The sequence below is a fragment of the Orycteropus afer genome, unplaced genomic scaffold, assembly GCF_000298275.1.
Source record: "Orycteropus afer afer isolate SDZICR_OR568_19922 unplaced genomic scaffold, OryAfe1.0 scaffold00130, whole genome shotgun sequence".
In the NCBI taxonomy this organism is placed as follows: domain Eukaryota; kingdom Metazoa; phylum Chordata; class Mammalia; order Tubulidentata; family Orycteropodidae; genus Orycteropus; species Orycteropus afer.
This window is the reverse complement of record NW_006921717.1, coordinates 7,814,077-7,839,421: the sequence shown is the minus strand read 5'-3', so window position 1 is coordinate 7,839,421 and position 25,345 is coordinate 7,814,077. Positions and strand designations below refer to the sequence as shown.

Sequence of the window (25,345 nt, the reverse complement as noted above, 5' to 3'; positions counted from 1 at the left end):
AGCACCTCTGGATGGACTTGAACCCCAACCTTCTGGTTAGCAGCCAAGCACGTCAACCATCTGTATCACTTGGGGACTCTGCTATCTCTGAGGAGCAAACAGAGAGATGCAGAAGCTTGCCTGGTCACACAGTTAGTAAGTGGCAGAGCTGGGATTTGAACTCAGCCAGCCTGGGCCACAGCCTGTACTCTGAGCCACTACACTATGGCTGCTCTGTGATGTTCCACCTCTGGATCCTGTGGATGCTCCCTCCCTTCCTGTCCTCTTCTCCTCAGGCTCCGAGGCCTGGCTATCTTCCTGGGCCTCTGACTGATAGGCTGGCTCCGCCCGGCCCCTGTTACCGGATCCCAGCCAGACTCCAAATGCACAGGGAAAACTGGGACAAGCCACGTGTCTGTGGACGTGTGCAAGTGTGCTTGGTATGTCTGCACACGTGCATGTACGCTAGGCTGGTGTTGGTGCACGTGGTCACGTGTGTATGGTTGGGTGGCAGGGCAGGGGGTGCTTTGGGTGGGAAGCGTCACCTGCCTCACCTTCAAAGAGGAAGGTCTCGTTCCAGTGGGGGTTCAGGTTCTTGCGCTTCACCTTGGTCTCCAGCTTGTGCTTCTTGTCTGGCAGCAGGTAGATCTTGACAAAGGGGTCGCTGGTGCCGCTGAAGTCCTTGGCTGGCAGCTCCTGGGCCTTCATGATCTTCACGGTGAGCGTGGACTCCTGGAAGTTGTAGCCGACGCTGAACTGGATCCGGCCCAGGTTTTCTCGGCTGCAGCCCTCGTGGGCCTCATCCTCCTCGGAGCCTGGGGAGAGCTGGGGGTGGGGAGAGAGGCCAGTGAGGTTGAGGACGGGGCTTCCCCAAGGCTGCCACCCTATGTCAGCATGGCTGGGGTCCTCCCTGTGCCTGAGGCCAGTCCAGTTGGCTGGTCCCAACGTGGAACCTGTGGTCACCCATCCCAATTCACATCCAGGTGAGGGCGCTTAGACTCAGGGGCAAGTGTCTTGGCCAAAGTCACACAAGGATGGGGTCAGACTAGACAGCCCATTTCTTGACCCTGAGGGCCATGTGCAAGTCTCTCGAGCCTCCCCTTGCAGTCCTGTCTGCTCCCCTCCCACAAGCACCACCACAGGCTGCCTTTTCCTCCCCTGTGACAGCTATCCCGGTGCTGCTTTGAGAATCCCAAGCCCCCACCCCTAGTTTCCACCCTGCCATGTGGGACCCACTGTGAAATACACCAACACAAAACCCTGGGCTATGAAACAGATGAGAGGAGTGTTCAGGCCTCAAGGGCTTTACCACGATTCTTTGAAGTGACTCTCCAGGGTCCCCAGGGTGGTGTGACTCACAAAATGAGAGAGGCGAGGTTTGGGGAGCAACCTCTATTTATATTAGGCAGAATCCCTGGGAACACGAAAAACACAGATCTCGGGGGCCCACCTGCAGAGTCCGATTCGCCTCATGGGGTCTGTATTGTGTAAAGAGGGCCTCTGGTGGCACGGTGCTTAAGGCATCTGACTGCTAACCAGAAGGTTGGCGGTTCAAACCCATCAGCCACTCTGCGGAAGGAAGACTGGACCATCTACTTCCATAAAGATCTACCACCTCGGAGACCCAAAGGGGGTCGCTATGGGTCAGAATCGACTTGATGACAGTGAGTTTGGACCTTTGGTTTTCATGTGAGTGCAGTCATTACTGTGCATCCAGGGCTGAAAAACATAGGCAGGGAGACTGCACCTGCACTCAGTCCCTGCCCTTGAGGGTGGCATGTGGGCTGCGACTGAGCAATGCGCAGTCACGTGGAGGGTAAAATGGTATAGCAGTCCCAGCCCGGTGACAGTACAGGAAGTGATGGGGGGAGGGGAGTCCCTGGGTGGTGGGAGCAGTGAACACACTCAGCTGCTGACCAAAAGGTGGGAGGTTCGAATCCACCCAAAGCCACCTTGGAAGACAGTCTGGTGATGCCATTCATTTCAGTCAGTGATTGAAAACCCTAAGAGGCCCAGTTCTCTGACACCATGAGGTCGTCATGCGACAGAACTGACAGAACTGACCGGATGACAGCTGGTTTGGGTTTTGGGGGGGAGGGTCTTTTGGCCAAAGGTCCTCAACTGTGGCTGCTCATGGTGGCGGGGGATGGGGGGACGACACATGGGAGAACTTTTCAAACCAACCCTCACCCCCCTCTGCTGGGCCCCACCCCAGACCCAGTCAGGTGGTTCACTTGGCCCAGGCATCCCTGCACCTATCAGCTTCTCAGAGGGTTGGATGAGAGCCAGAGGTGGGACCCAGGTGCCACAGGAAGATGAAAGCTCTCCTGGCACCTGTCTTGTCTCCTCACTCCACCCTGCGGAAGCCGGCTCTGTGCCCCCTCCTCCATCCTGGAAAGCCACCCCCGGCTCTGACATCCTAAGTGATAATGAGGACATAATAATGTATAGTGCACACCTACCGTGGATGAAGACTTTACGTCACCTTCTTACTGACTCCTGACAACAGCCGGGCGAGGCGGTTATCATCACCCTCTAACTGAGGAGACTGGCTCAGAGAGGTTAAGTCACCTGTCCAAGATTGCACAGCCAGTTTGGACCCACCAAAGCAGTCCCACAGCCCAGGGCAATGGAGAGTTTTCCCCCCAAGCTAGCCTGGAGTCACCTGCCCCAGGTGAGAAGCAGTCAAATCACACTCACCATGGTAACTAACCCATGTCACAGGAGCCCAGGGGTGCAGTGGTTAAGCAGTTGGCTGCTAACAGAAAGGCTGGCAGTTTGAACCCACCAGGCACTCCATCAAAAGATGTGGCAAGCACCTTCCATGAAGATTACAGCCTTAGAAACCCTATGGGGTAGTTATACTCTGTCTTACAGTGTCGCTATGAGTCTCAATCGACTCCATGGCAATGGGTACCAAGCTCTGCCCTGTGCCATGGGCTTTACCGGCATTCCTGCCTTTACTCTGTACCTCAAGTTGGTGAGGTAGGCATGACAGGATTCCAATTTTGGTTCGGGGTGCAGAGAGGTTAGGTGACTTGCCCTAAGCCACCTGTGACTAACTGGCTGAGCTGGAACATGAATCCAGGTGGAGAGCACCGTCAACCTGCCCTGGCTCTCACACCTGCTGGAGGCAGGGGCTGAGCTGCACCCCTGCACTGCTCACACCTGCTGGAGGCAGGGGCTGAGCTGCACCCCTGCTCTTCTTCAGCCGCACTGCTCGGCTGGATCTGGCATCTCTGAAAGCCCCTCCAAGGCCCACTGAGCTGGCCTTCTCTGGAGTCCACTGCCCCCTGTGCTGCTACCAGGTTGCACCAGACTTACTCCCTTGGAATCTGGTTTTGGCATCTACTGACAGGACCATAGACCTGCCTGCAGGGTTCTTGGAGGGTTAACAGGTTCCCATCCTCTCCACAGCCTGGTCCCTCCCTGCTGGCTCTGTGACCCTGGAGCATGGCCTGTGTAAGAGCCATGCCGGCAAAGACCCCTGGCTCCTCCCTGTTCATTTGGGGTGCAGTGTCTGGAGAGCGGGGACCCATCAGAGGGTCCCCCTGGCCCCTTGGCTCCTTCACAGACCATTCTGGGACCAGGTGGACTTCATCTTGGCAGGGGGGAGTGGCTTTATATCCTCTGCATGCATTCCCTAGCAAGGCCACAGCCCTGAGTCCTAATTAACCAGCTGGGGCAGCTTGTGGTACTGTCTCCATGGCAACAGGGCTGGCCACCTCCACCGCAGCCCCAGAAGAGATGCTGCCCCAGCATCAAAGAGCATCCCAGCGGCCCCTGGACCAGGACAGAAGCCTCTGCTCTGACACACCCACCCTTCAGCCCCTTCCTCTGGCCAGCTGTGGGTGCCCTACTCAACTGCTGACCCTTGCTCCTGCCAGCTGGAGGCCTCAGGGCCCAGGGGCCAGGTGAGGTCACAGTAGGTCTACTCCTGCCCTACTCATTTTTATCATCACTATCAACAACAGTGCCCTGCCTCTGGCCTCAGGCTGGGCAGTGAGACTCTGCCTTCCCACCTCCTTCCTAAAGCACTGAGAGGGATATAGGTACTGCCTCCACTTCCTTCTTTCTTCTTTGGGTGGCAGCTGTCGGCCCCTCCCTGAGGCCCACACAGGGCAGGCAAGCTGGCTGGGAAAGGGCCATCCCTTCTGGGAACCTGGCTACCAGGAAGTTGCAACCAATTAGGAGGCTGTGCAGAGCAGCCAGGTGGGCAGTAGTGCGTCCTTCTATCCGGAGGAGGGGATGGCCGAGGCTGATGCGTATGGGTAGGGGGAGACAGGAAGGAGGTGGTGCAGGGCCAGGCACTCAGGAGCCTGGGGGTGTGAAGAGGGAGAGGTGGCCAGGCCCAAAGGAGATCAGATCAGGGGCAGGGACAATCTGATGTTGTCATCTGGATCCAAAAGCGATGCAGACTCTGGGGCCCTCCACCGAAGGCTGCTGACTCGGAATCTGCATTTTAACAAGCTCCCCGGACGATCTGGTGCATATTAAAATCTGAGCTTCATGGAGCCGGAAGAGGGCTATGTGGATGGATGGTTACAGCTGGCTGGAAGCTCATATGGGGTCTGGCTGCTCTGGAGTCTCAGAGAAGGTGCACATTGTGGTATCAGACCAGTGGGGGTTAGGGGAACCAAGGTCCAGGGAGGGAAAGTGACTTGCCCCAGGTCAAGTCCAGTTGAGCACAGCAGGCACTGGGTCCCAGCCTCATGCATTCTGGGATTTCTAAGTTGCCAGACCTTTCCTGACTCCTGTCTGCAAATCTCTGGCTGCCCAATTGCAGCGCCCCCTAGAGGGGGGGCCTTGGTCCCTGCCTGAAGTCCAGGTCCCTAGGGCTCTTCAGAAATCACAGGACAAATGATTGTGACTCCACCCCACCACTAGGAGGTGCCACGTGAAGCCACAACCTTCCCACATTGGTGAACATGGCCCAGGACTAGGATCCCAAGGGTCAGGGAGCACCAGGTGGGGTGTGGGTATGGATGGGAGAAGCCCAGCACAGCTGTCCTCACAGGAAATTGGGACTAGTGGACTCCGCTCTGTTCTCTCTGGGCTTCAGCTGTCCCTCAGCAACAGTGGTTCTTGGAGATCCCTAGTCTGGGTCCCCGAAACCTGCTCTGCTGGCGGCTCTGCCCCAAACTTCCACTCAAGGGGACACTACTCCAAGGGAGGGGACACCTTCCGCCCAGCAGCCTTTCCCTCCAGGATCATAAAAGTCCGAGTAGATATTTTATAGATTCTTTCACAGTCCAGAGGAGCCCTGGATTAAGCGCTTAAGCACTTGACTGCTAACTGAAAAGTCAGTGCTCTGAACCCATCCACCGCTCCACAGGAGAAAAGACTTGGCGTCTGCAGCCTGGGAAACCTCGTGGAGCCGTTCTACTCTGTGCTACAGGGTTGACTCGAAGGCAACGAGTAACAGGTTCAAAACCCAGAAAGGGGCTGAAGAAGGAGAGACGTTCTTACTCTTCACTTGACAAATGAAGGAACTGGCCCAGAAATTTCAGTCAAAGAACTGGGACAGGAGCCCAGGTCCCGAGTGCAGAATAGCTCCATCTTGGGGCCTGGCTCTCCAGGCTGCCCCTGCTAACCCTTCTCACACATGCCACCCGACCCCCCACCCCAGCTCCTTCGCTGGGGCCCAGGCCTTCCGCCTTCTCACCATGAGCATCTCGCTGGTGAGGGAGTTGACGAGGTCTGAGACGGAGGAGCGCGGCTCGGTGCGGCGGTCAGACTCATCGTGAGGCGTCTGGCCCGGCACTGGGGCTGTGTTCACTGCCTTCCCGCCTGTGGGCAACCTAGGGGTGGGGGAGTCCAGGTAAGCATGGGCCGGCAGGTGGGTGTGGGCCGGGCACCAGGTGCCTGGGTGTGGCAGGCCCACCTCTGAGGACCTGCCACCCCATGGGCAGGCAGGGTGGCGTGCTTGTCCACCTGGAGACGAGTGGTAGTGCCTGTCCTCCTTGTGGCTCGGATCCCCTCACCTCTGCCCCAGGATGACCTTGGCTTAACTGCCCCCTGGGGGTGCTCCCCCTCCTCTTACTGCCCAGAAACATCCCTGCCCTCCTACGACTGTCTTGGCACAACGGTCTCTAAGCATGGCCCCCAGGTCTGCTTCCCCTGCCCACTCCCCAGCCCGGCAGGAGAGGCCCGTGGGGAGGCTCCTTGGTGGCGCGTCCAGGACCTCTTTCTGAGTTATTAGCCTCTGTGAACGCACCTCGCGTCTGTCTCCCGGAGGCCTCCACCTGTGTTTGTTCAGGCTCATCGAGAGCCTGGGTGCCCCTCCTAGCAGGCGGACACGGGACTGACCAGGCGAGGTCAGGGTCACTGTCTACACAACTCTGTTCAGTAAACTTCCCTGATAACAGAAGCGTTCTGTGGCTGCACTGCCTAACACCGTCACCACTAGCCTCACATGCCACTGAGCTCTTGTAATGTGGCTAGCCTAACTGGGAGCTGACCTTTTACTTTATTGAAGTTAATTGAAACTTAAACTGCCACATAGTGGACGGGGTGCATCTACATCCCTTGCTTCCAGTCCCCACCCTTGATAAAGTCTCTTTTAGGGACAGAGGAAGACAGGTCACACCAGGCACCATGGGTCTGATGGTCCCACACCAAGCCCTGTCTGTACCCTGACTCCATGCCATTCCCAGGAAGCCACTCTCTCTGGCCCAGGGTCTGGGTGAACAGAGCCTACACTCTGGAAGGAGGGCCCAAAGGCCTGCCCAGGATCAGGCTGGAACGTCCCATGAGGCGGGGTGGAGGCAGGCAGGAGAAGATGAGGAGACTGGTAGCATGAGGCTAGGACAGGCTAGAACAGAACAGCTGTGGGACAGCCACAGGCTCAGAGACACACACAGACCGGACAGGAGCCACAGCCTCTGGGCCAGACCAACTGCCAGCCCACAGCCGGCCACGACAGGCAGACCAACAGACATGCACAAAGAGATGCCAGGGCCTGGAGGGGAGACGCCAGGATCCAGCAGCAGAGGGTACGCGCTCTCAGGCGTGGGTGCGCACAGCACACACACAGAGCACGTACACAGGTGTACACAAGCATGAGACTCCCAGGGGACCAGGGTGAGAAGGTCACAAGCAACAGGGCCAACCAGAAGAGCTGTGATGATGTGCACAGTGGTGGCACCTTTAGATCCTGGGAGCAAACACAGTTGGGGAAACCCAGGCATGCCAAGGTCTGCACGTGAATTGGGACAGACTGAAACAGAAAAAAGCAGGCTGATACCCTGAGCATCAGACACACGATACACCTGCCATGGAGACCTGGTCCGGCTTTGACAACACAGAGACGCCCCACCCCACCCAGGGACATGCCAGGCATTCCCTCTTGGACACGAGGCCATAGTAGTGCACAAATGGGCACACACACATATACACGCACACACAGACACGTGCTCACGCAGACAGGCACAGGGAGGAAGAGGAGACTGAAATAGCTGGAGAGGTAAAGTCAGGTTAAAAATAGAGCAGGAGAGGAGTTGAGATTGACTGTTGAAGGTATGAGAAAGTCGGAGTTATTCTGGCCACACCACAGCATCAGCACAGCTGCAAAGCAGCCTGGGAAAGATGGTCAGCGCCACGGAAGCTGTCAGAGGTCACAGGACAGAGAGGGGGACAGAGAGACGAGAGGCACAGAGAGGTGGAGGGAGAGGCCGAGGGGCCCGTCACTGGCCCAGGGACATCCCTGTGAGGAGCAGATGGAAGGAAGGAGAGAGAGGGGCCAAGAAAGGTTAGTAGGGGAGACGTGTGAAGAAGGCTGCCGGAGGACAAGGGGGCGAGGAGGAGCAGGGCGCCGAAAGGAGAGGCAGAGAGGAGGCAGGGAACACACATGGGGCAAGAGAAACATGGCGGCTTCAGGGCAAGGACAGCAATGGGGTGGCCTGGTCCCCACCTCACCCCTCTACTCGGGGTGGGGGTGGGGCCCTGGTGGAAACCATTTGGATCCCAAGGAGCAATGGCGAAGGGATGGCTGAGAGGATGAGGTTGGGATGGGTGCACGGCAGGATGGGTGAGCGCAGAATAGGCACAGCTGGGCATGGGGCCAGAGCCCCCCTCCCGGGCCCATGAATGACCTGAAATCTGATATGGAGTCTGTAGGGCCCACCGTGGTCAGGCCCAGGGGTGGTGGGTCCTGGATGGGGGGCTTTAAGGCCTCCAGGAAGGCTGGCGATCCTCCATCTCCCTACTAACTTGCTGACACCCCAAACCTTTTCCTTGGGACCTGAAGTGTCTGCTCCTCCTCATCAGCCCTCCTGTCTCCCAGGAGACCTTCCTGAGCTGGCTGCTAACAGATCACACAGGGACTGAAGGTCCCAAAATAGCTAAAGCCCTCCCACCTCCTCACTCCAAAGATACCTGGCCTGGAGGCCAGCTCAGGTGAAGGGTGGGCCTGGGGTGGGGCGGGGACAGAGGCAGGCCCTGGGCCGAGTGGGGGAAGGGAAAGAGGAGGAAGAGCTGACCTAGTCCATCACCCCCAGCTCTAGAGTCCTGGGGCCCTCAGGGATGGAGCCAACGCCCTACATCGGGATAGGAGCATGTGCTGGGAGGGACGGTGGGGAGGAAATACTCCACTCTGGCCACTCCTGCAGGGGTCTGCCTTCGGGAAAGCATGTGGGGCCTGAAGGATGAGTTTCCAGGATGCTTGAGAGGTGGGCATGACCAGGTGGGAATGGCATGTGTCCATTTGGAAAGCCAGGCCGGGTGGGGCAGGCCCAAGGCCTCCACCTCCACACCCACCTTTCCCAGGAAGGAAGGAAGGATGGGGACAAGCTGATGTCATGATCAGAAGGGATGGGTGTGTTAAGATATGGAGCGAGACCTAAGTGGCAAGGAGGTAAAAATAGGTTGTGGGTGGAAATGGAGCCAGTTAATTAACACATGGGGGACGTGAAATCTTGTTTCCAGCCTGCACCTGCTTCCTCACGCTTCACACCTTTCCCCACGAGGGGCCCTCAGAGGTCCCAGGCCTCTTCTGCACTCTCTCCTTGTGTCCCAGGAAGCCATGGCTCCTGCAGTGCCCAGATGGGCTTGGGTGGCAGGCCCCTGCCCTCCCACATGTCAGGACATGGGCTCAGGACTGGAAAATATCCTCTGTGCCACCACAGGGAAGAACTGGCCACTCTCCCATGCCCCACCGGGGGGCTCCAGTCTTCCCACCATAGACATGCAACTGTGGACTCGGCATGGGAGGCTACTGGAGGGACCAAGGAGGCAGCCGTCTGCCCTTCCCTAGCCCACAGCACCCAGCGGGCCTATTCACCAATGTCAGGGTCACCCATGCAAACACAGCCCCTGCTCAGCTCACAGAGCTGACAAGTGCCCAGCCTCGGGGCCTGTCTTCCTCATTAGATGTCTAGCCATGTCAGAGCTGGGGAGGAGGGGGGCGCTCCACAGGGGTCACCCTGTGGAACACTTCATTTGTCAGATGAGAAAGCAGAGGCCCAGGAGGAGCTGAGACTGGCCCAAGGTCAGAGAGCCAGAGCTAGGAGGCAGGCTTCCTGGCTGCCTGGCCCCAGCTCACCTATGGGTCTCCTAGAAGGTCTGACCGGAGTGATGAGACCTCCTGCCATCACTGGGGGCTAACAAGTGTGGGGTCACCCAACCACAGACCCTCCTGGGCTGGGTATCCTGTCTCTACGATGGCATCCAAGCCCTAGGACCTCGAGCCTGCCCCCCTCCCCAAGAACAGAGCTCCAGCCCCTCCCTGGATAGGGACATTTGGAAGCACTTCCTGAACTCCTGATGGCAAGGCTGCAGAAGTAACTACCCACCCAGCCCTCTGCTGAGCCTGTGGCCACAGGGCCACTCCTGGTCTCACAGGGCCCTGAGGGCCAACAATGGGACCACCAGCAACAGGGAACCCACTGGGGCCAGCCTTGCTCTCCCATGCCCTCCTCCAGTCCCCTGGGCTCAGGGGCCACCTCTCTGGCCCTGTTGCCAGGCCCCTCCTGTACCCCAGTGTTCTCTGGCTTCAGACCCTCCCCATCAGGGGCATCTCTCCCATGCCCCTGCACAGCCGTCATGCCCTGCAGTGGGGTGTACAGCACCCTCCAAGGGGACCTCCTCCAGGCAAGAGGGAGGTTGAGGTGGCGGGGATGAGGGAGGATAGGCTGTTGCCTCTCCCTGACATCCCCCCCTGCCCAGCAACCACCGGAGAAACAGGGATTTCCGGGCCGGGGAAGGAGCAGATGGAAGATGGAGGGGCAGCAGAGAGAGCCAAGCAAGGAGATGGGGGCAGAAAAGGCTGGGCTTGCTCCAGGCGAGGGCAAGCATGCCCAGGGAGCAGGCTTGATCCAGAATGGTCCCAGGATGGCCACATGGCCTCAGACCCAAGGGGTGCCACCAAGGTGGACGTGTGTGAAGGCACCCACTGGGGAGGGGCTTGTCCTCCCGGCGCCAGCATCCATTGAAGGCACCGCCACCTCGTCCAGCCGTGGGGGCCGGTCGAGGCGGGCAGCCTCTCCGCGCCTGCTCCTCTCCGCCGCCGCCGCAGACCCTCGCCTGTGCGCGTACCTCTTGTCCCCCTGAGCGTTCTGGTTCTGCTGGGTTCCTGGGTTTTGCAGGTCAGGGATATTGGCAAAGTCATCCTGTTCCGAAAGCCCTAAGACCAAGGATAGCACCACCATCCGGCCTTCCCTGCCCGGGCGGCCAGCCCACCGGCCAGGGTCAAGTGAGGAGGCCCCGTGGGCAGGGGGCAGGGGGGAGGCGGGGCAGGGGGAAGAGGGGAAGGGAGAGAGAGAAACAGAGACAGAGACAAAGAGAGAGAGAAACAAGCATGAGAAACTGGCCCTGCGGAGAGAAACCACACCTCAGCACTGTTAACGGTTGTGGAACAGAGTGGGTGGAGGCGGGGGAGGAGGGCTGGAGGGCAGAGGGCTAGAACCCAAGCTGTCCTGGGACGAGAGCAAGAGTCTCTGGAGAGAAGTGGGACGGGTGGAGCCAAGGGCTGCTGAGACCGTGTGTGACCGGCACTGCCCCCAGAGAGCACTGCGAGGTGTGTGTGTATGTGTGTGTGTGCTGGGGGAGCCCCCGGACACTGATTTCCAAAGGCTGAACAAAGGACAGAGGTCACCAGGCTCTGACCACCTGGGCCACCAGGAGAACAGGTCAGGGCTCGGTCACCATCTCGCACGGGGACTTGGCAGGCAGGCTGGGGTTCCCAGATAAAAGGATCTTAGGTTTGAAATCCAACGGACACTGCACTTTGTGGTTATAAGGGCCCCTCAGGAAGACCCCTCTGGGTCAGAGGCAGGTCCTAGATGCCAGGAGGGGTCTTGGGCACTCTCCCATAGGTCCTTGGCTGCACAGCCCATCAGAGGAGAACGGAAGGCTCTGGAAGTCTTCAGAGACATCTCTGCCATAGCAGGCCTTCTCCTGTTTCCCTGGAGACCCAAGGAATGACCATGAAGATCTTGGGGTCCCATTCAGGGGCCTTGCGTTGGAGAAGGTAAAACAAACAGTATAGATGGAGAGCGAGAAAGTGCAGCAACTTGGCATGTGGGCCATGCAGGTCTGGAGACGTCTTGGCAGGATGACAGGTAGCCTGTCTGTAGGATGATGGTGTGGGGAAGCCTGGAGAGGTCCTGCTGTGAAGGAGGTACCGTCAGGGAGAAGGTGAAGTCTCTTGGAATCCAAACATGGGCAACAGTGTGGGGTCTTCAGTATGTGGCACTCTCCAAACCACTGGACAACAGCCTAGGAGCTTGGCAGGGTCACCTGCATTTCTCAGGGAGGGAAGTATCGGTGCCCTGCTGCCCCTCAAAGCCATCCAACATCATGGACATTTCCTGGGCGCTTTGTGGAACTCATCCAGAGTTGGGTCTCTCAGCAGAACCAAGGAGGAAGAATTTATGGATAGGGCAGACATGGAGACCTGAAGGTCCAAGGGGAAGATGATAAGACTGTGAGATGCTCCTGAGGGGAGGGGATCCTGGGTCAGGAATTCCACCATGAAGACAATGTTTAAACCAAAACCAACACCAAACCAAACTCGCTGCCATCGAGTCGTTTCCAACTCATAGCGACCCCCATTGCATTTCTGAGGCTGTAAATCCTTACGGAAGTAGATCGCCCCATCTTCCTTCCGCAGAGCTGCTGGTGAGTTTGAACAAGGGACCTCCCGGTTAGCAGTCTAGTGTCGTTTCCACTATGCCACCAGAGTTTAGCAAGGACAATCTTGCTTAGTGACTTCTCTGGGAGGTTGCCAAAAAGGGCTCAAGCAGGTGAGAAATGAATGGCATCAGACATGGGGGGTGGGAACCGGGGAGGGTTCTGGGTGGGGGTTACATGGTTGCCCATCTGCCTGTTGTCCAGGGCTCTGTTACTCCAGGCTGGCAGTCAACACTGGCAACCAACTTTAGGGAAACTTCCCCTTCCCTCAGGACAAATTCTCCTTTTCTTTTGTTTTCTGCCCACCGGTACTCTGTTAGAATTGGTAAAATTCCATTTGGCTGCTTGGGAGCTAGTTGAGCTGGGGGAAGGCAAACCCAACAAAAACAACATGTTTTTCCCTAGTTAATGCATCTTTCAGATACTCCTTTAGCTCTTCTTAAAAAACAAAACGGCTCCGCAGCATAAATAGGCAATTTGTCATTCTCTCCAGCATTACCGTCCACAAGGACAACAGTGAGGGGCCAGAGGGCGAGAGCACTGGGGAGAAGCTGCTGGTGTTGGAGAGGGTCACCCCACGAAGCACCCACATGGGGCTGAGCATTACCTGGCTGTCTACGTGGGCCATCAGTGTTTGGGGCAAGCAGGGCCCCAAAGCCCGGGGAGCTAACCTGGAAGGCAAGGCTCAGGAAATAGCAGTCTTCAGCCTTTTTTTTTTTTTGTCCAGGTCTGAGTTAAGAATGGTTTTACATGTTTAAGGGGTTGCTTAAAAAATAAAACAAAGAACATGTGGTACAGCCATATGTGTTCCACACAGCCTATGATATTAATTATTTGGCCTTTTACAGACAATGCTGGCTGACCCCTGCTGTAACGGACATGGTTGGTGGAGGTGGGGCATTGAGGAGCTCTGAGAGGGGGCCAACAGGGGAGGAGGGATGAGAGCTATCGGTGGGGAGTAGAAGCGTGGACAAAGGTGGGGTGGGCTGGGGAGGATGCTGGTACCCGTACGACTTCATCCAATCCTGGTTGACTGGGAGGCAAGGAAGCATGGGTACCCAGGGTTCCTCCAGGGGCACCTGTCTTCCCTCAGAGCCTGGATGACCCACAGCCCCGTCTGATGCTAGAACACGCCTCATGTGATGGGTGTGGAAAAGGTGACCTGAGGTCATGGGAAAAGTGGGGTACAGGGTACTGGCTCTCTGTTCTGTTTAAGCCCCAGCAGACTCATTGCCCTCAACTCTCCTTCATCCAGAGTACCATGGCATCCATTCTGACCGAATCACCACCTGGAAGCTAGGAGGCTCCGCTGGGCATCTTGTCTCCTGGAGTCTGGCTGAGTTCCTGAGGGTCCTTGAGTAGTATAGGGCCCCACTGGATGTGTTTCCCAGATTTGCCAGGGAGGGTCACAGCAGCATGGGAGACTCCTCTTCTGTCGGGAGGGCCCCTTTCCCAGGGGCCTGGAAGCTCTGCCTGGGGTCTCAGTCAGAGGCAGCATGTTCCGAGGACCAAGCTTGTCTTGGGGATCCCCACGTCTTATCAGTGAGGTGGCCCTGGCCTTGGGTTTCCTCTTCCTCCCCTCTGGGCTTATGTGCTGGTCTCCCGCTCAGTGGACAGTGTTCCAGAGAAGACCTGGGTGATGGGAGGAAACCCAAGCCTGGAAGGAAGCTCATGTTAGGCCGGAGGAGGCAGGTGACTTTGGAGGACAGCCACTGGGCCGCTCTGGACTTGGACAGTGAGTGCAGATGCCAGAGGTCCTGACCGGGGTGTGTGTGTGTGTGTGGGGGGGGGGGGGGGAATGACAAGTGGCTGGGGGTGTGGCTCTGCTTAGACACTGGAATCCGCCATTATTTTTCAGACCTGTGCACACCAAAGAAGGCTTTGCTTTAGAAACAGCCTTTCCTAAAGCTCTGGGGGGACACCCCAGGTTTGTCTTCAGGGGATGGGTTATCGGGGGAGGGAGCTAGAGGCCAGGGAGATGCAGAAGGTCACAGAAGGGAGGACAGGCAGCTCTGCAGGAACACAGGACACTGGGAAATGAGAGGGAAGGAGCAAACTTGGGGCAGGAAGGGAAGCCAAGTCGAGTTACAGGAGGCCTGAGTGTGGGGGGAGCAGGCCCAGGAGATTGGGGGGATGGACTGAAGGGGCCTGGGTTTGGGACTGGAGGCGGAAGGAGAGAGGTCAGAAGGCAAGGCTGGCAGCAGAAGACTGGGGGGGAGCGGACAGATCTCAGGACCTCAACTGTACCCTCTAGTGGCTCCATGGGCTTTCGGGGGAGCCCCAGAGGCACCAAGGAAGGGCCTGGGATCTCAGCGGAGGGGCTCAGATATGAATCTTTCCACGAGGGACCTGGAGTGTGAGCCCTGAGAGGCTGGGGAGCGGGCGGCCGAGTGGGTTTGCTGCCCCTGCTGGGGGCTGGCGGGATGCTAGGAGGAGGTGTGGGGAAGGAGGCTAGGCAGGGAGTAGGGCTGGCTGCTCTAGGGGAGGACTTACAGGAAGGACTTCATGTCCAAGCCTCGGTTTCGAATCTGCCCCACCACGTGGTCCCAGCTGCCTGGGTTGGAGCGGCTGCGGCCACCGGCCGCCCGGTACTTGGAGCCGGCCGAGGCGCCCTGCCGAGCCTGGCCCCGGCCATAGGCCCGAGGGTTGGGGCCCGACGCCGAGGCCACGTGGGCCTGCAGCTGGCCCAGGCTCTGGCTGGTGGCGGGCTGGCTGGGCTGCCGGCCCCGCTGGTGCTGGCTCAGCGGCTGCTGTAGGCTCTGCTGCCGTATCAGGGTGCGGGGTCGCTGGCATTTCGGCTCTCCCGTGGAGCTGGGGATAGACTCAAGGGTAGTGGCCGTGGACAGGGTGGAGTCCTCGAAACTTGGGGCGGGTGGAGGAGAGGAGAGAAAGGAGAAGCCGGTGAAGGGACCACAGTGGAGGAGAAAGATGCCAAGGGCCAGGGCGAGGAGGCCCCCCGTGCCGGGTACGCTCAGCCGGGCCTCACCAGGCTTCCATCAAGGTTGTTGCCGCTGCTGATGCCACCACTGCTTCCCTGAGGAGGTCACCAAGCCTGCGCCCCCACCCCCAGGCCCCAGGTCGGCCCACCCCCCCACTCTCTGGTCCTGGCTCAGCTAGTCCCGAATACCTCCTGCTGGGCCGACTGCTAGGCGGGTCTGAGCAGGCCAAGTGGCTGCATGGTGAAAGTGGGGCCCTGGGGCCCTGAGGCCTTGGGGCTGCCTGTCATCTTGGAGTAGGAGGGCTGGAGAGAGCCTGCTGGCACCCCCTCTCACTGCCTTGCTGGGGGACACCAGGTACATCTGCCTCCACGCTCTTAGTGCTACTGCTCTTTAGAGACGGAAAGAAACCCAGGCCAACGCAGAGCCGGCCTAGTAATGCATGGTCGGGCCAAGGAAGCTACAACTTTTAGGCTTTGTCCAGAGAGGCGCAGAGGTAGGCTTGAGCTCACAGACCTTGGCCCTGGGGCCAGGCCAGCCTCTGGACTCAGACTCAGAGACAGATCTTTGCCCTCCTTCTAGGGGTCTTTGTCTCCACGCCCCAACATCCCCTCCTAGTACATTGAAGAGTGGCTCCCAGTCAGAGGAGGGACACTTCCTCTCTTCCTTTGATGGAGCAAAAAAAGAAATCAGATGAGGTGGGGAACCCCTGGAACCATCACGGGCAGCTCACTTCTGACAGTGAGTGTAGTGGCTGTCCTGTCCGTCACGCATTTGCAAGAGGTGCCTGTCCCACTGGCCCCCCAGCATCCCTGCTAAATGCTGGATGGGGCAAGGAGAGACGTGGTAGGACCCAGCCGACCAGAGGAGGCAGGGTCAGATAGACCCGGGTTCAAACCCAGCTCTGCTTTTCATTAACTGTGGGACTTTACAAGTTACTCTACCTGTCTGGGCTTCAGCTTTCTCATCTGAAATGGGGATCAAGTAACCCTGGAGCTGCCTGCATCATGGGGTTGCCATGAGGACCAGGAAAGCCCTGTACAGGTAAGTGCTCCCCATGCCAGTGGGGGTTGCAAATGTCTCAGGAGACGGGAGCAGAAGGAGTCTCCTCCGGCCAGAGATTTCCACGTGTCCCACAGGCAAGGCCAGAGCTGCGCTCTCACCAAAGAGCCATAAAGCCAAGCCAGAGACCAGGCTGAATGACTTTGGGGGAGTCACTTCTCTTCTCTGGGTCTTGGAGGTTCTTTCTCCCAACAATGGTCTAGGGCAGGGGTTCACAAATGATGCTGGTCAGCCAAATCTGGCTGGTTGCTTGCTTTTGTAAATAAAGTTTTATTGGAATATAGTCACTGTCATTCACTTCTATTCTGTCTATGGCTTTTGTGATACTGGGGCAGGGACTGGTAGTCATGAAAGAGACCATGCGGCTTGCGAAGCCTAAACGTTTACCGTACGACTCCTCACCCCTGGTCTCAGGCCACAGGGCAACCAAGTACCTCAATCTAAGGGAGGACGCCCCAGGGCCTCTGGGGGCCACTTTCACCACTGCAGCCAGCCCTCGGCTTTGCTCCCCCTGAGCCTGCCCTGGGAACCAAAAGACAACAGTTAGGCGGCCCCTGTGGGCTGAGGGAGAGAAAGAGAGAAAATGAGAGTGAGTGAAAGAGGGAGAGAAAGTCAGAGAATAGCAAAGAGAGACCAAAGGAAAGAGAAGGAAGCACAGTGTGGCCGTAGCTGGCGTCTTGGGAGGGTACCAGCCTTGTCCGTCTTGGGCTGGAATCAAGGCTACCACCAGGGGTGGGCCCAGGCCTGGCTGGCCAGGTAGGCCCACAACTCCCCGGGGGCAGGCTGAGGCGGAGGGAGGACAGCGCTCTGGCCGCCACCTCCTCCTCCTTGCTGACCTCATTTCGGTTTCCTATCACATCCAAAATTAGTCCAACTTACAACCTCTCAGTCACAGGAAACTAAAATTGGTTCCCTCCAGGCCTGGAGCCAGCAAATGGCACAGAGGTCTCACAGCCTGGAGACTGTGGCCAGAGTGGCCGGGAGTGGGTGGGGCACTGGGCCTGGCTCTCTGAGGAGGCTTGGGGGTTCCCTGTGGGACCCTCCTGAGGCCAGATGTCAGGGGAAATCATCTTAGACTCCCTCAGGCCAACAAGCAAATGACCGTGGCCTTCAGTGGTCCCAACAGTAGGACTCAGAGACCTTCTGAAGAGCACTGGGAGGCCCTACATTGAGACAACAACTAAGAAGGGGTCAGGTGGCCTTATACAGGGGAGGCTGTTCCACTAGGTGGGAGTGAAGGAATTCCAACAGCTAAAAACAAAGACCTAGTGAGCATGGTCACAGGTCAAAGAACTTAGGGCCTGGGGGTATGGGGCTCCGTGTGGGCAGCTGGGAGGTTCTAAAAGCCAAGATGATAATAAGGCTGCCTCACTGATTCGGGGCAACACACCATCTGCAGAGAACAGGGCCAACCCTATGCCCATGGCCCACGAGTAGGACTGAATGTCTGTTTGACAATCTCAGACAGCTGTTAGAAAAGGGGACAGCTCTTCTGCGTGACATCCAGACCACCTCCTGCCATCTGAGAAGAGAAGCTAGATGGGACTAAACAACCCAACCTCCAAGAATACATCCTCCCAACAGCTGACAGGAGGACAGCTTGCTGGCCAAGGTGGGGACAGCCGGAGGGAATGGCTGAGATGAGGATGAACCAATGGAGACAGCCCGGCAGCTGAGGTGTTATGGTATAAGCAAGACTGGGATAAGCCAATGGAGTCACCTATGGTCAAAGATGAACTGGGTCAACCTCTGGGTCTAGAGCCATCTGCTGGCCTTAAGAGGAAAGGCCTGGTGGCTGGTGAGTGGTATAGGGCACAGGCTGAGAGAGGGCCAGGCCAGCTCTCCAAGGATGAGATGGTCCAACAGCTGCGCAACCACAGGTCTGCTGCCCATGGAATGATGGCCTGACAGCTCGATGGCCCATCAAAGAGAATGGGATGACCCAAGGACTGCAATGAGGCTGCCCGGTGGGCATATGGCATGACCTGGTCACTGGCAAAGAGACTGCTGGGGCAGCAGCCAGAGGCTGGAATGTGACAGATCGCATGGCTGAGCCGGTCGGGCCCGATGGCAAGGACGATGGAAGACTCGCGTGAAGGGATGGGATGAGCCAGGGGCCACGAGTGGCACCTCTGGGGGCAGCAGCTGGCATGCCAGGGGTCCCGCTGTCCACCTTGGCAGGGGCGGGCCTGAGCTCGTGGCTCCGGCGGCCATGGGGTGCCATCACTCACTTGGACAAGTTGAGCTTCCCTGCGGCCAGGTGGCTCTGCACCGTCCGCCAGCGGCCTCTCCCCGCCTTGCCACTGCTGCCCGGCCCGCTGGGGGCAGCCCCGCCGCTTCTCAAGGCGTCCTCTCCAGGTGGCGGCACCGGCGCTGGCTTCTCCCCCAGCCGGCCTTCCCGCTCCACCGCCAGCCCCGCCGCAGCGGCCACTTTGGCGCCCGACAGGAGGGTGCCACTGGGGGCCCGCACAGAGAGGCAGCCGGGCCAGAGGGGCACCGGGGGTGGCGGTGGGGGAGAGAGGGCGGGCCACACGTGGGGGGTGGAGGGGGGTGGAAGAGAAGGAAAAACAAATGACAGATAAAAGGAAGAAAGAGATATGAGAGAGGAGGAGAGAGACAGACGGACAAGAGACAGACAGAGAGAGAGAGAGAGACATCAGCACTGCTAATGGGTTCAAAGCGGAACCTGCAGAGAGGAGAGAGGGGGACCGGGCGGGCTGGGGGTCGGAGAAGAACGCACCACGACAACGGAGGGGGGCCCCTCCCCACCGCCTGGGGCAGGGGCAGGGCAGCCACCTCCAACTCTATCCCACAGGACAACGAAGGGTTAACGACGGAGGAAGAGCGGGCTGTCCAGGCCAGGAGGCCCCCAGGCAGGGAGAGAGAGAAAGCCATATTAGTCAGAGTTCATCACCACCACCACCACCATCACCGCCACCACCGCCACGAACCACCGACCACCGACCACCAACCACCGAGCAGCCACGGCAGCAGCACACAGCGGGGAGGAGAGAGCGAGCCACAACCGGGGGGAGGGACCAAAAACGGGCAACCCCATCCTGACTGCAGAGGGGCGGGGCCGAAGGGCCGGCAGGGGGCGTGGCTCGGAGGGGGCTCCTGCGTGGCTGGCCCTGGGGGCGGGGACAGGAGCGGGCTGGGCAGGCGAGGGGGCGCGGCAGGGGCAGGAGGGGTTGCTCGTCTCCATGGTCAGCCTGCCCATGGGGGGAGGGTGGGGGTGGGGACAGAGGAGCGGGAGGAGTGAGGGGCCGGAAGAGGGGCGGGGAGAGGGAGGGCGTGCGCGGAAACTCGGTACATATGATTAAACCAGGTAAAGTCACTCACTTGAGGGACAGTCGTGGGTCGCCATAAGGGGCGTAGGGTGAAATGTTTAGAATAAACTCCTTGGGAGGGTAGGAGCTCCATTTCTGCTGCACTGTGCTCTCATTGTTATTCCAAAAGTCTCTGTCTAGATCACTGGAGGGGCAGAGAGAGAGGGGAGAAAACAGGGAGATACAAGAAGAAACAAGAAAACTGAAGTCCGGTGGGGCGGAGGGGACGTGGGGCCCAGGGGCCGGGGCACGCAGAGGGCGGGCGCGCGGGCGCGCAAGGGTCTGCGCCTGCGGGAGGAAGAAAGACCGGGGGCACCGCAGCCTGCGTCCCGCACACGCACACGCACGCAGGCACACACACACGCTCGTGGGCAGGGGAGAAGCCGCACAGAACGGAGGCGAGCTGCAGGCGTGCAGACCGGAGCCTCGCACCTCGGAGCTGGCGGGGGAGAGAGAGAGATGGTGAGAGAGAGGCTAGTGGGGCCAGGGTGCTGGGGACGAGGCCCCAGGGTGAGGTGGAGTGGGAGTGGGGGGCGAGGTGCTGGTTTCTGGCTAGAAAGAGCAGAAAGGTAGAGCGGATTATGCTGCCAGCTTCCTGCCCCTTCTGCTCTCAGTTTCCCACCTTGTCAAACTAGAAGGTTCCCTCTGAATGCTAAGCCAGTCAGTGGTCCCACTGGGTCCCACTGGCGGGCAGAGGCCATAGTTCTGAAACGCTCAAGACTGTCCCCTCCCCCATTTCCCCACGGACTAAGGAGAAACCCAGGTGAGGGAGTGGGACCTCAGCTGAGCTGAAGCCACTCTCTACTTATTCCATACCTGCTGGCTAGGTCCCCAGCCCTCTGCTTGCAGGAGGGACTGTGCCTGGAAAGGCCTCAGGCTCACCAGGGGTCCCTCAGTCCTTTACTCTGTGGGGAGTGCCTGCCCTTCTCTGGATGCGGACAATGGGGCCCTTGGCTTCAAGACAGACCTGCCAACCGTCAGCTTGCTGGGTGCCTCCCTCTCCTCTCCGCATGTACCTGATCTGGGGACACTGGAGACAGCTCCTCTCTGTGCCCTCGGCTCCCCACCCCCTCTTGCTCCATGACATGTGCTGAAGAAACTTATGCTCAGATGTGGGGGCTTTCATATGGGGAGGGGTGCAGAAGCCTCGGCTGGCCTGGAAACTCAGAGAGCTTCCCCAGCCAGAGAAGGGCAGGGCAAGGGCTCCATCAGCTTTCAGGCTCCTGGGGCTCCAAGGAGTAGGCCTGGGAGAACAGGGAGGGGAACTAAAGGGGCAGTCCCTAGGCCACACGGCCATCCAGAAAGGAGTCATGCCTGGTCTACCAGGAATGCTTCTAGGGGAGAGGCTCCAGTGGGGAGGGCTGGGATGGGCCTAGGGGTGTACCAGGCAACACCACTGCTCAAGGTCAAGGTGAGGGTACCATGGGAGGCATACCCTCTGAGGATCAAGCACACATGGTCTTGTGGGGGGCTGGCCTCTCTGCCCTGAGAATTTGACTTTTCTCTTGGTTCTTAACCTTAGACTCAGAAGCAAAGGAGAGAAGGAAGAAGAGAAGCTGAGCTGTCAGCACAGGCTCAGAGGAGACTTTGGCTGAGGCTCGAGTCTCTGTCTGTCTGGAGTGCGCCTTGGAAATGTCTCACAGGGGACTCTGGGCACAAGGTTCAAATGCAAGCCCCTGAGACAGCTCATAGGGTGAGTAGGGACCAGGGGTGGGGGAGACAGGCCAGGCCCTCAGGAGCGGGAGCCTCTCCCTGGGGAGGCCTCAGAGGAATCTGCTCCCTCAACAGAAGACCCCGTTTCCACCAGAGACGCCCTTTGTCCCCAAAGCACGGCATCAGACAAAGGGTATGGGTGGGCCCTCCAAGTCAGGTGTCCCAGATATGGAGCAGCTAGAAAGCCTCCCTCCCAGACCTCCTGAATCGAGGGCCATCCCACCCTAGACCCGGAGAGCAAGATCCTTCTGGTATCATTGCTAGGCTATGTCCCACCCGATATTCCGAGGAGGTCAGTGTCCCTCAGGCTATCCCTGCCAGTACTGGAAAAAGAGGACTTTTAAGTCCAGGAAACCCCACTTCCTTCACTGCAGGTCTTCTCAGAGCCTTTAACGTGCCAGTGACGATTCTATATCTCCAAGAGGGAGATAGCGTGTGCAGTGTTTCCCAAGGGTTGGCCATGGAACCCTTGATTGACAGGATACCTATTAATTGTGGGTACAAGTGCTCTGAGGGGCAGAGTTTGGGAAGCACTGCTAGAGCTTATAGGTTCACAGAATACTCAATGACAAGATCTTTGGACACCTTGCTGTTGAGTTGGATCTGGCTCATAGCGACCCCTCCTTGGATTTCTAGGCGGTATCACTACAGAAGTAGATTGCCCCATCTTCCTTCCGAGGAGTGCCTGGTGGGTTTGAACCACCAGTCTTCTGGTTGGCAGTCAAATGCCTCAGGCACTAAGCCACCAGAGCTCCTTGATCCTTTGGAGGAGGGTCCAAGTCCATGGGGCCACTGGGCAGTGGGTTGGCTCTGCTGCCTGTCCCTCCCCTAGCCTGGGTCCCTTCTATTCTTCCCTGGCATGAGGCAAAGGCCTGGGAACCCAGAAGAAAGTAGACATAAATGGTGGCATCTTTCTCTGGGAGCAGGGGGTCTGACAACAGGGTGGGCGGGGGGGGGGTGCAGGCTAGGATTGTGGGTGGTGGGGCCGTAGGGCTGCAGAGAGGTGAGCTGATGGCCCTCACTTTGTTTTAGGGCCCAGCCTGGCAGAACCCAATGCCCGATACATTCCCATCTGACCTCCTTGTTGGAATCCCATGTCGAGAATCCTGGCCCTGCCATAGCACCCCTATGCAGAAAGGCTGTGGTCACCCTGCAGAGACAAGCCCCCTGCCCCACCCTTCAAACTCAGTTAAGGCCAGGCCTGGAGACTGAGCAGGTGCTGGGCCGCCACGAGCTGCCCCCACATGGTCCCTTCGCCTTCAGAAAGCCTGGAGCCTGTGCTCCGTACCAGCCTCTGAGACCTGCCAGCTCTCTGCTTTGAAGATTGGAGAGTGTGCAACCAAACCCACCTTCAAAGGCTCAGACGGCCTCTCACAGAGCACAGCACCCCCACCGCCTCCTCACCCGTCAACCTCAGCCCGCCCACCCCTCCACTCACTCCCCCCCAACCCCAGACACACACCCACAGCTTCTGTGAAGGCCCAGCCAAAACAGGGTCAGAACAAGAGATGAAAAAAGAGCAAGAGATGAAAAAAGAGAGGGGCTGGGCAGAGGAGGGCCTCTCGGAGCAGAGGGAGGGGAAGGGTAGGAAGGGAAGGTGATGGTGGGAAGAGAGGGAGGGGAAGGAAGAGAGAAGGACTGACAAGGGGAAGCGGGCAGGAGGAAAGGGGATAGGAACGGGGATGGGGGCTTTGAGTTGAAGGAGGGGAGGGTGGAGCGGAAAGTCCTGGGGCTTTGCTTCTGGGCAGATGCCCTTTAGCTGGTGGGCTTGACCCTAGGCTAAGGTGGAGCATCTGCCAGTCTCCCAGTGAAGGCCTGGGCTCTGCAGAGAGGAAGGAGCTGGGGCTGCCGTTCAGTGGCAGAGGCCTCGAGAGAGCAGTGCACACGGCACACATTGGGATCTGCTGTACCCCAGTCAGGCTGGGCTCGTCTCCTGGTGTCCCCCACTGACCCTTGGCAGTGGGCTGGCCGAGGTGGTCTGCAAGTGGAAAGGCAAGCCTGCTTCTTGAGAGGGGCTCTCAGGACATAGAAGTCAGAGGCAAGCAAGACCTGAGGGGGGTGCTGGGGTGCTGGGGTGATAGGGCATCTCTCTGGGTCACTTCTCAGAGCAGCCCAGCTTGGGGCCTGCTGGGCCCCAGGTTTCTATCTGCCCTCGCTTCCACGTTGCCCTCAGAGTATCAGTGGGGTCCGAGCAGAGAGTCTAGACCCACTGGGAGAGGGCACAGCCCAGGAGCAGGGGCTTAGGGGAGGAGTTCAGAGGCCCAGGGGGGTTGAGTTGGTGGCTGGGGACAGTGTGACAGTGTGTGTGATATGGAGGAGTGAGTGTGCAGGGCCAGGTGCGGTGAGACCACAGATTGGGGCTGAGGCAGGAGGCAGCCCCTGCTGGGGGTGAGAGACAGCAGCTAGAAAGAGGAGCTGGGCATTCCAGAACCTTCCAAGGGTCTGGGGGCACAGGCAGAGAGGTGGAGCCCTGGAGCCACGCTGAGGAGTGGTATACGTGGTAGCAAATACAGAGCATGACAGCTGGGTGTGAGGGGACATTGAACGTGTGTGTGTGCACGCGTGTGTGCGTGTGTGGCTGGTCTGTGGGGGGAGGAGCCTCTCCCACCTGGCCTGCCTGTGTGCTCCCGCCCACACGTGCAACCTGGCACCTACTTGATTGCCTTCTTCTCGCTGCGCCCACGTCCCGAATCTGGCGTGCCCACTGTCTCCAAGGAATTCTTGTAGCGTTTGCCCTGTGGAGACAGCACCAGGTCACTCCTGGGGCCAGGGCGCACCCTCCCCACTTCCCAGAAAGGTGGCCTTGGATGGAAGGGACATAGCTTGGAACCCACTGGGCAAAAAGATCCTGGGGCCCATGTATGAGGGTGCCACCACTGTGGGTACCAGCCCCATTGGTACCTGCTCCCTGCCTGGCAGCTCCTGGGCCCCATCAGGCTCAAGGACCTGCCCTGCCCCGCCCCCTTGACCTGCACCTCATCCTGGTCCCCAGGGATGGGCCCCTTCTGCCCGCCTGTCTCTGGGGCTCTGGCCCAGCTCCCAGAAACACAGCTCCCTCTGCCATGGACAGACGGCTCTCAGGCGCCTGGCCACGTCACACTGTCCACGTCACCACCCCCAGATGGTGGGGGTGGCATCCTGCAGGGCAAGGTTGGCAGTGGCCAGTGACGTGAGCAGTGGGGGTGGGGAGAGGGCAGCATGCCCAGATCCAGCCCAGGGCTGCGCCCATCGCCCATCGCTGGCTGAGGTTCTCTGGGTCCCCGGGGCCCTGGGGCTGTAAGGCAGGGCGGGGCCTGGGCTCTCTCCTTTCCAGGAAGACAATGTCAGGAAGAGAGGCTGCCCACCTGCCCTGAGGACAGGGTGCCCTGGGCTCCTCGGCAGCCCCTGGCACGAGGGGGGGCAGGAGCAAGGCAGGCGGGGCATGGGGCACGCCAGGCCCTGGGCTAGAGGAGAGGAGCAGGCTGCAGCAGTAACTGGGCCTGCTGCCGGGAAGGTGAGCACCGTTCACCTTCTTGGTTTGGGTTTCTAAATTTAGCTCACGTGGAGCCAGGCCCCATTAACATTCTTGGCCTCTACCAGGCGTCCTCATACGCACCCATGGGCCACGGGCCTGGACCAGACCCAGGGCCGATGTGGGCAGTGGGGGGTGGGGCTGCCCCTCTGACAGCCCATCCTCCCATTGGGCACTGGCCTGCCCCTGCCCAGCGAGTGGAGACAGACAGACACACACACACATATACACACACACAAACGTTTCCCCAACATCCCGTCATGTGCACCAACACCACAGCCACAACAGTCAATTATTCCGGCCTCCCTCAAGCAGAATAAAAGCTGCCACATTCCCCGATGCTCCTGGCTCCTGCCAGCTGCAGCCCCTTCCTGGCCGGGAGCTGCCCGGCTATGAAGCACGGCAGGGGAGCTTCCCCGAAGGGTGTGTGTGAGTGGGGGAGGGCCCCCTGGTGTCCTCAGTCTGAGGGACACCTGGGTTCTGGTCTCAGCTCTGCCAGCATTCCATGTGCCCCGGAGCAAGTCCCTTCACCCCTCTGGCCTCTCTTCCCTTCTTTCTAGAACTGCAAGGTGTCACGTGATAAGCCAAGGAGTTCCTCGTCCTCCACCTCCATGGCTCTCATCAAAAGACACTAGTATTTCTCTATTTACCTCTTCCAGCCCCCAGCCCTGGATAAGAGCCCCACA

At 59.0% G+C, this 25,345-nt stretch overlaps 1 protein-coding gene across 1 annotated transcript in view; it reads right to left on the bottom strand.

Annotated features, from left to right (window-relative positions):
- SYT7 (synaptotagmin 7) overlaps positions 1-25,345 on the bottom strand; it is a 67,831-nt gene that overhangs the window by 13,991 nt on the left and 28,495 nt on the right. The window contains exons 4-10 of the mRNA XM_042781524.1: positions 23,804-23,883; positions 19,449-19,580; positions 18,338-18,562; positions 14,602-14,970; positions 10,513-10,635; positions 5,645-5,780; positions 534-804 (exon numbers count right to left, since the gene is read on the bottom strand). Of these exons, the coding sequence (XP_042637458.1) occupies positions 534-804; positions 5,645-5,780; positions 10,513-10,635; positions 14,602-14,970; positions 18,338-18,562; positions 19,449-19,580; positions 23,804-23,883 (1,336 nt within the window). The remainder of the gene's footprint in view (positions 1-533; positions 805-5,644; positions 5,781-10,512; positions 10,636-14,601; positions 14,971-18,337; positions 18,563-19,448; positions 19,581-23,803; positions 23,884-25,345) is intronic.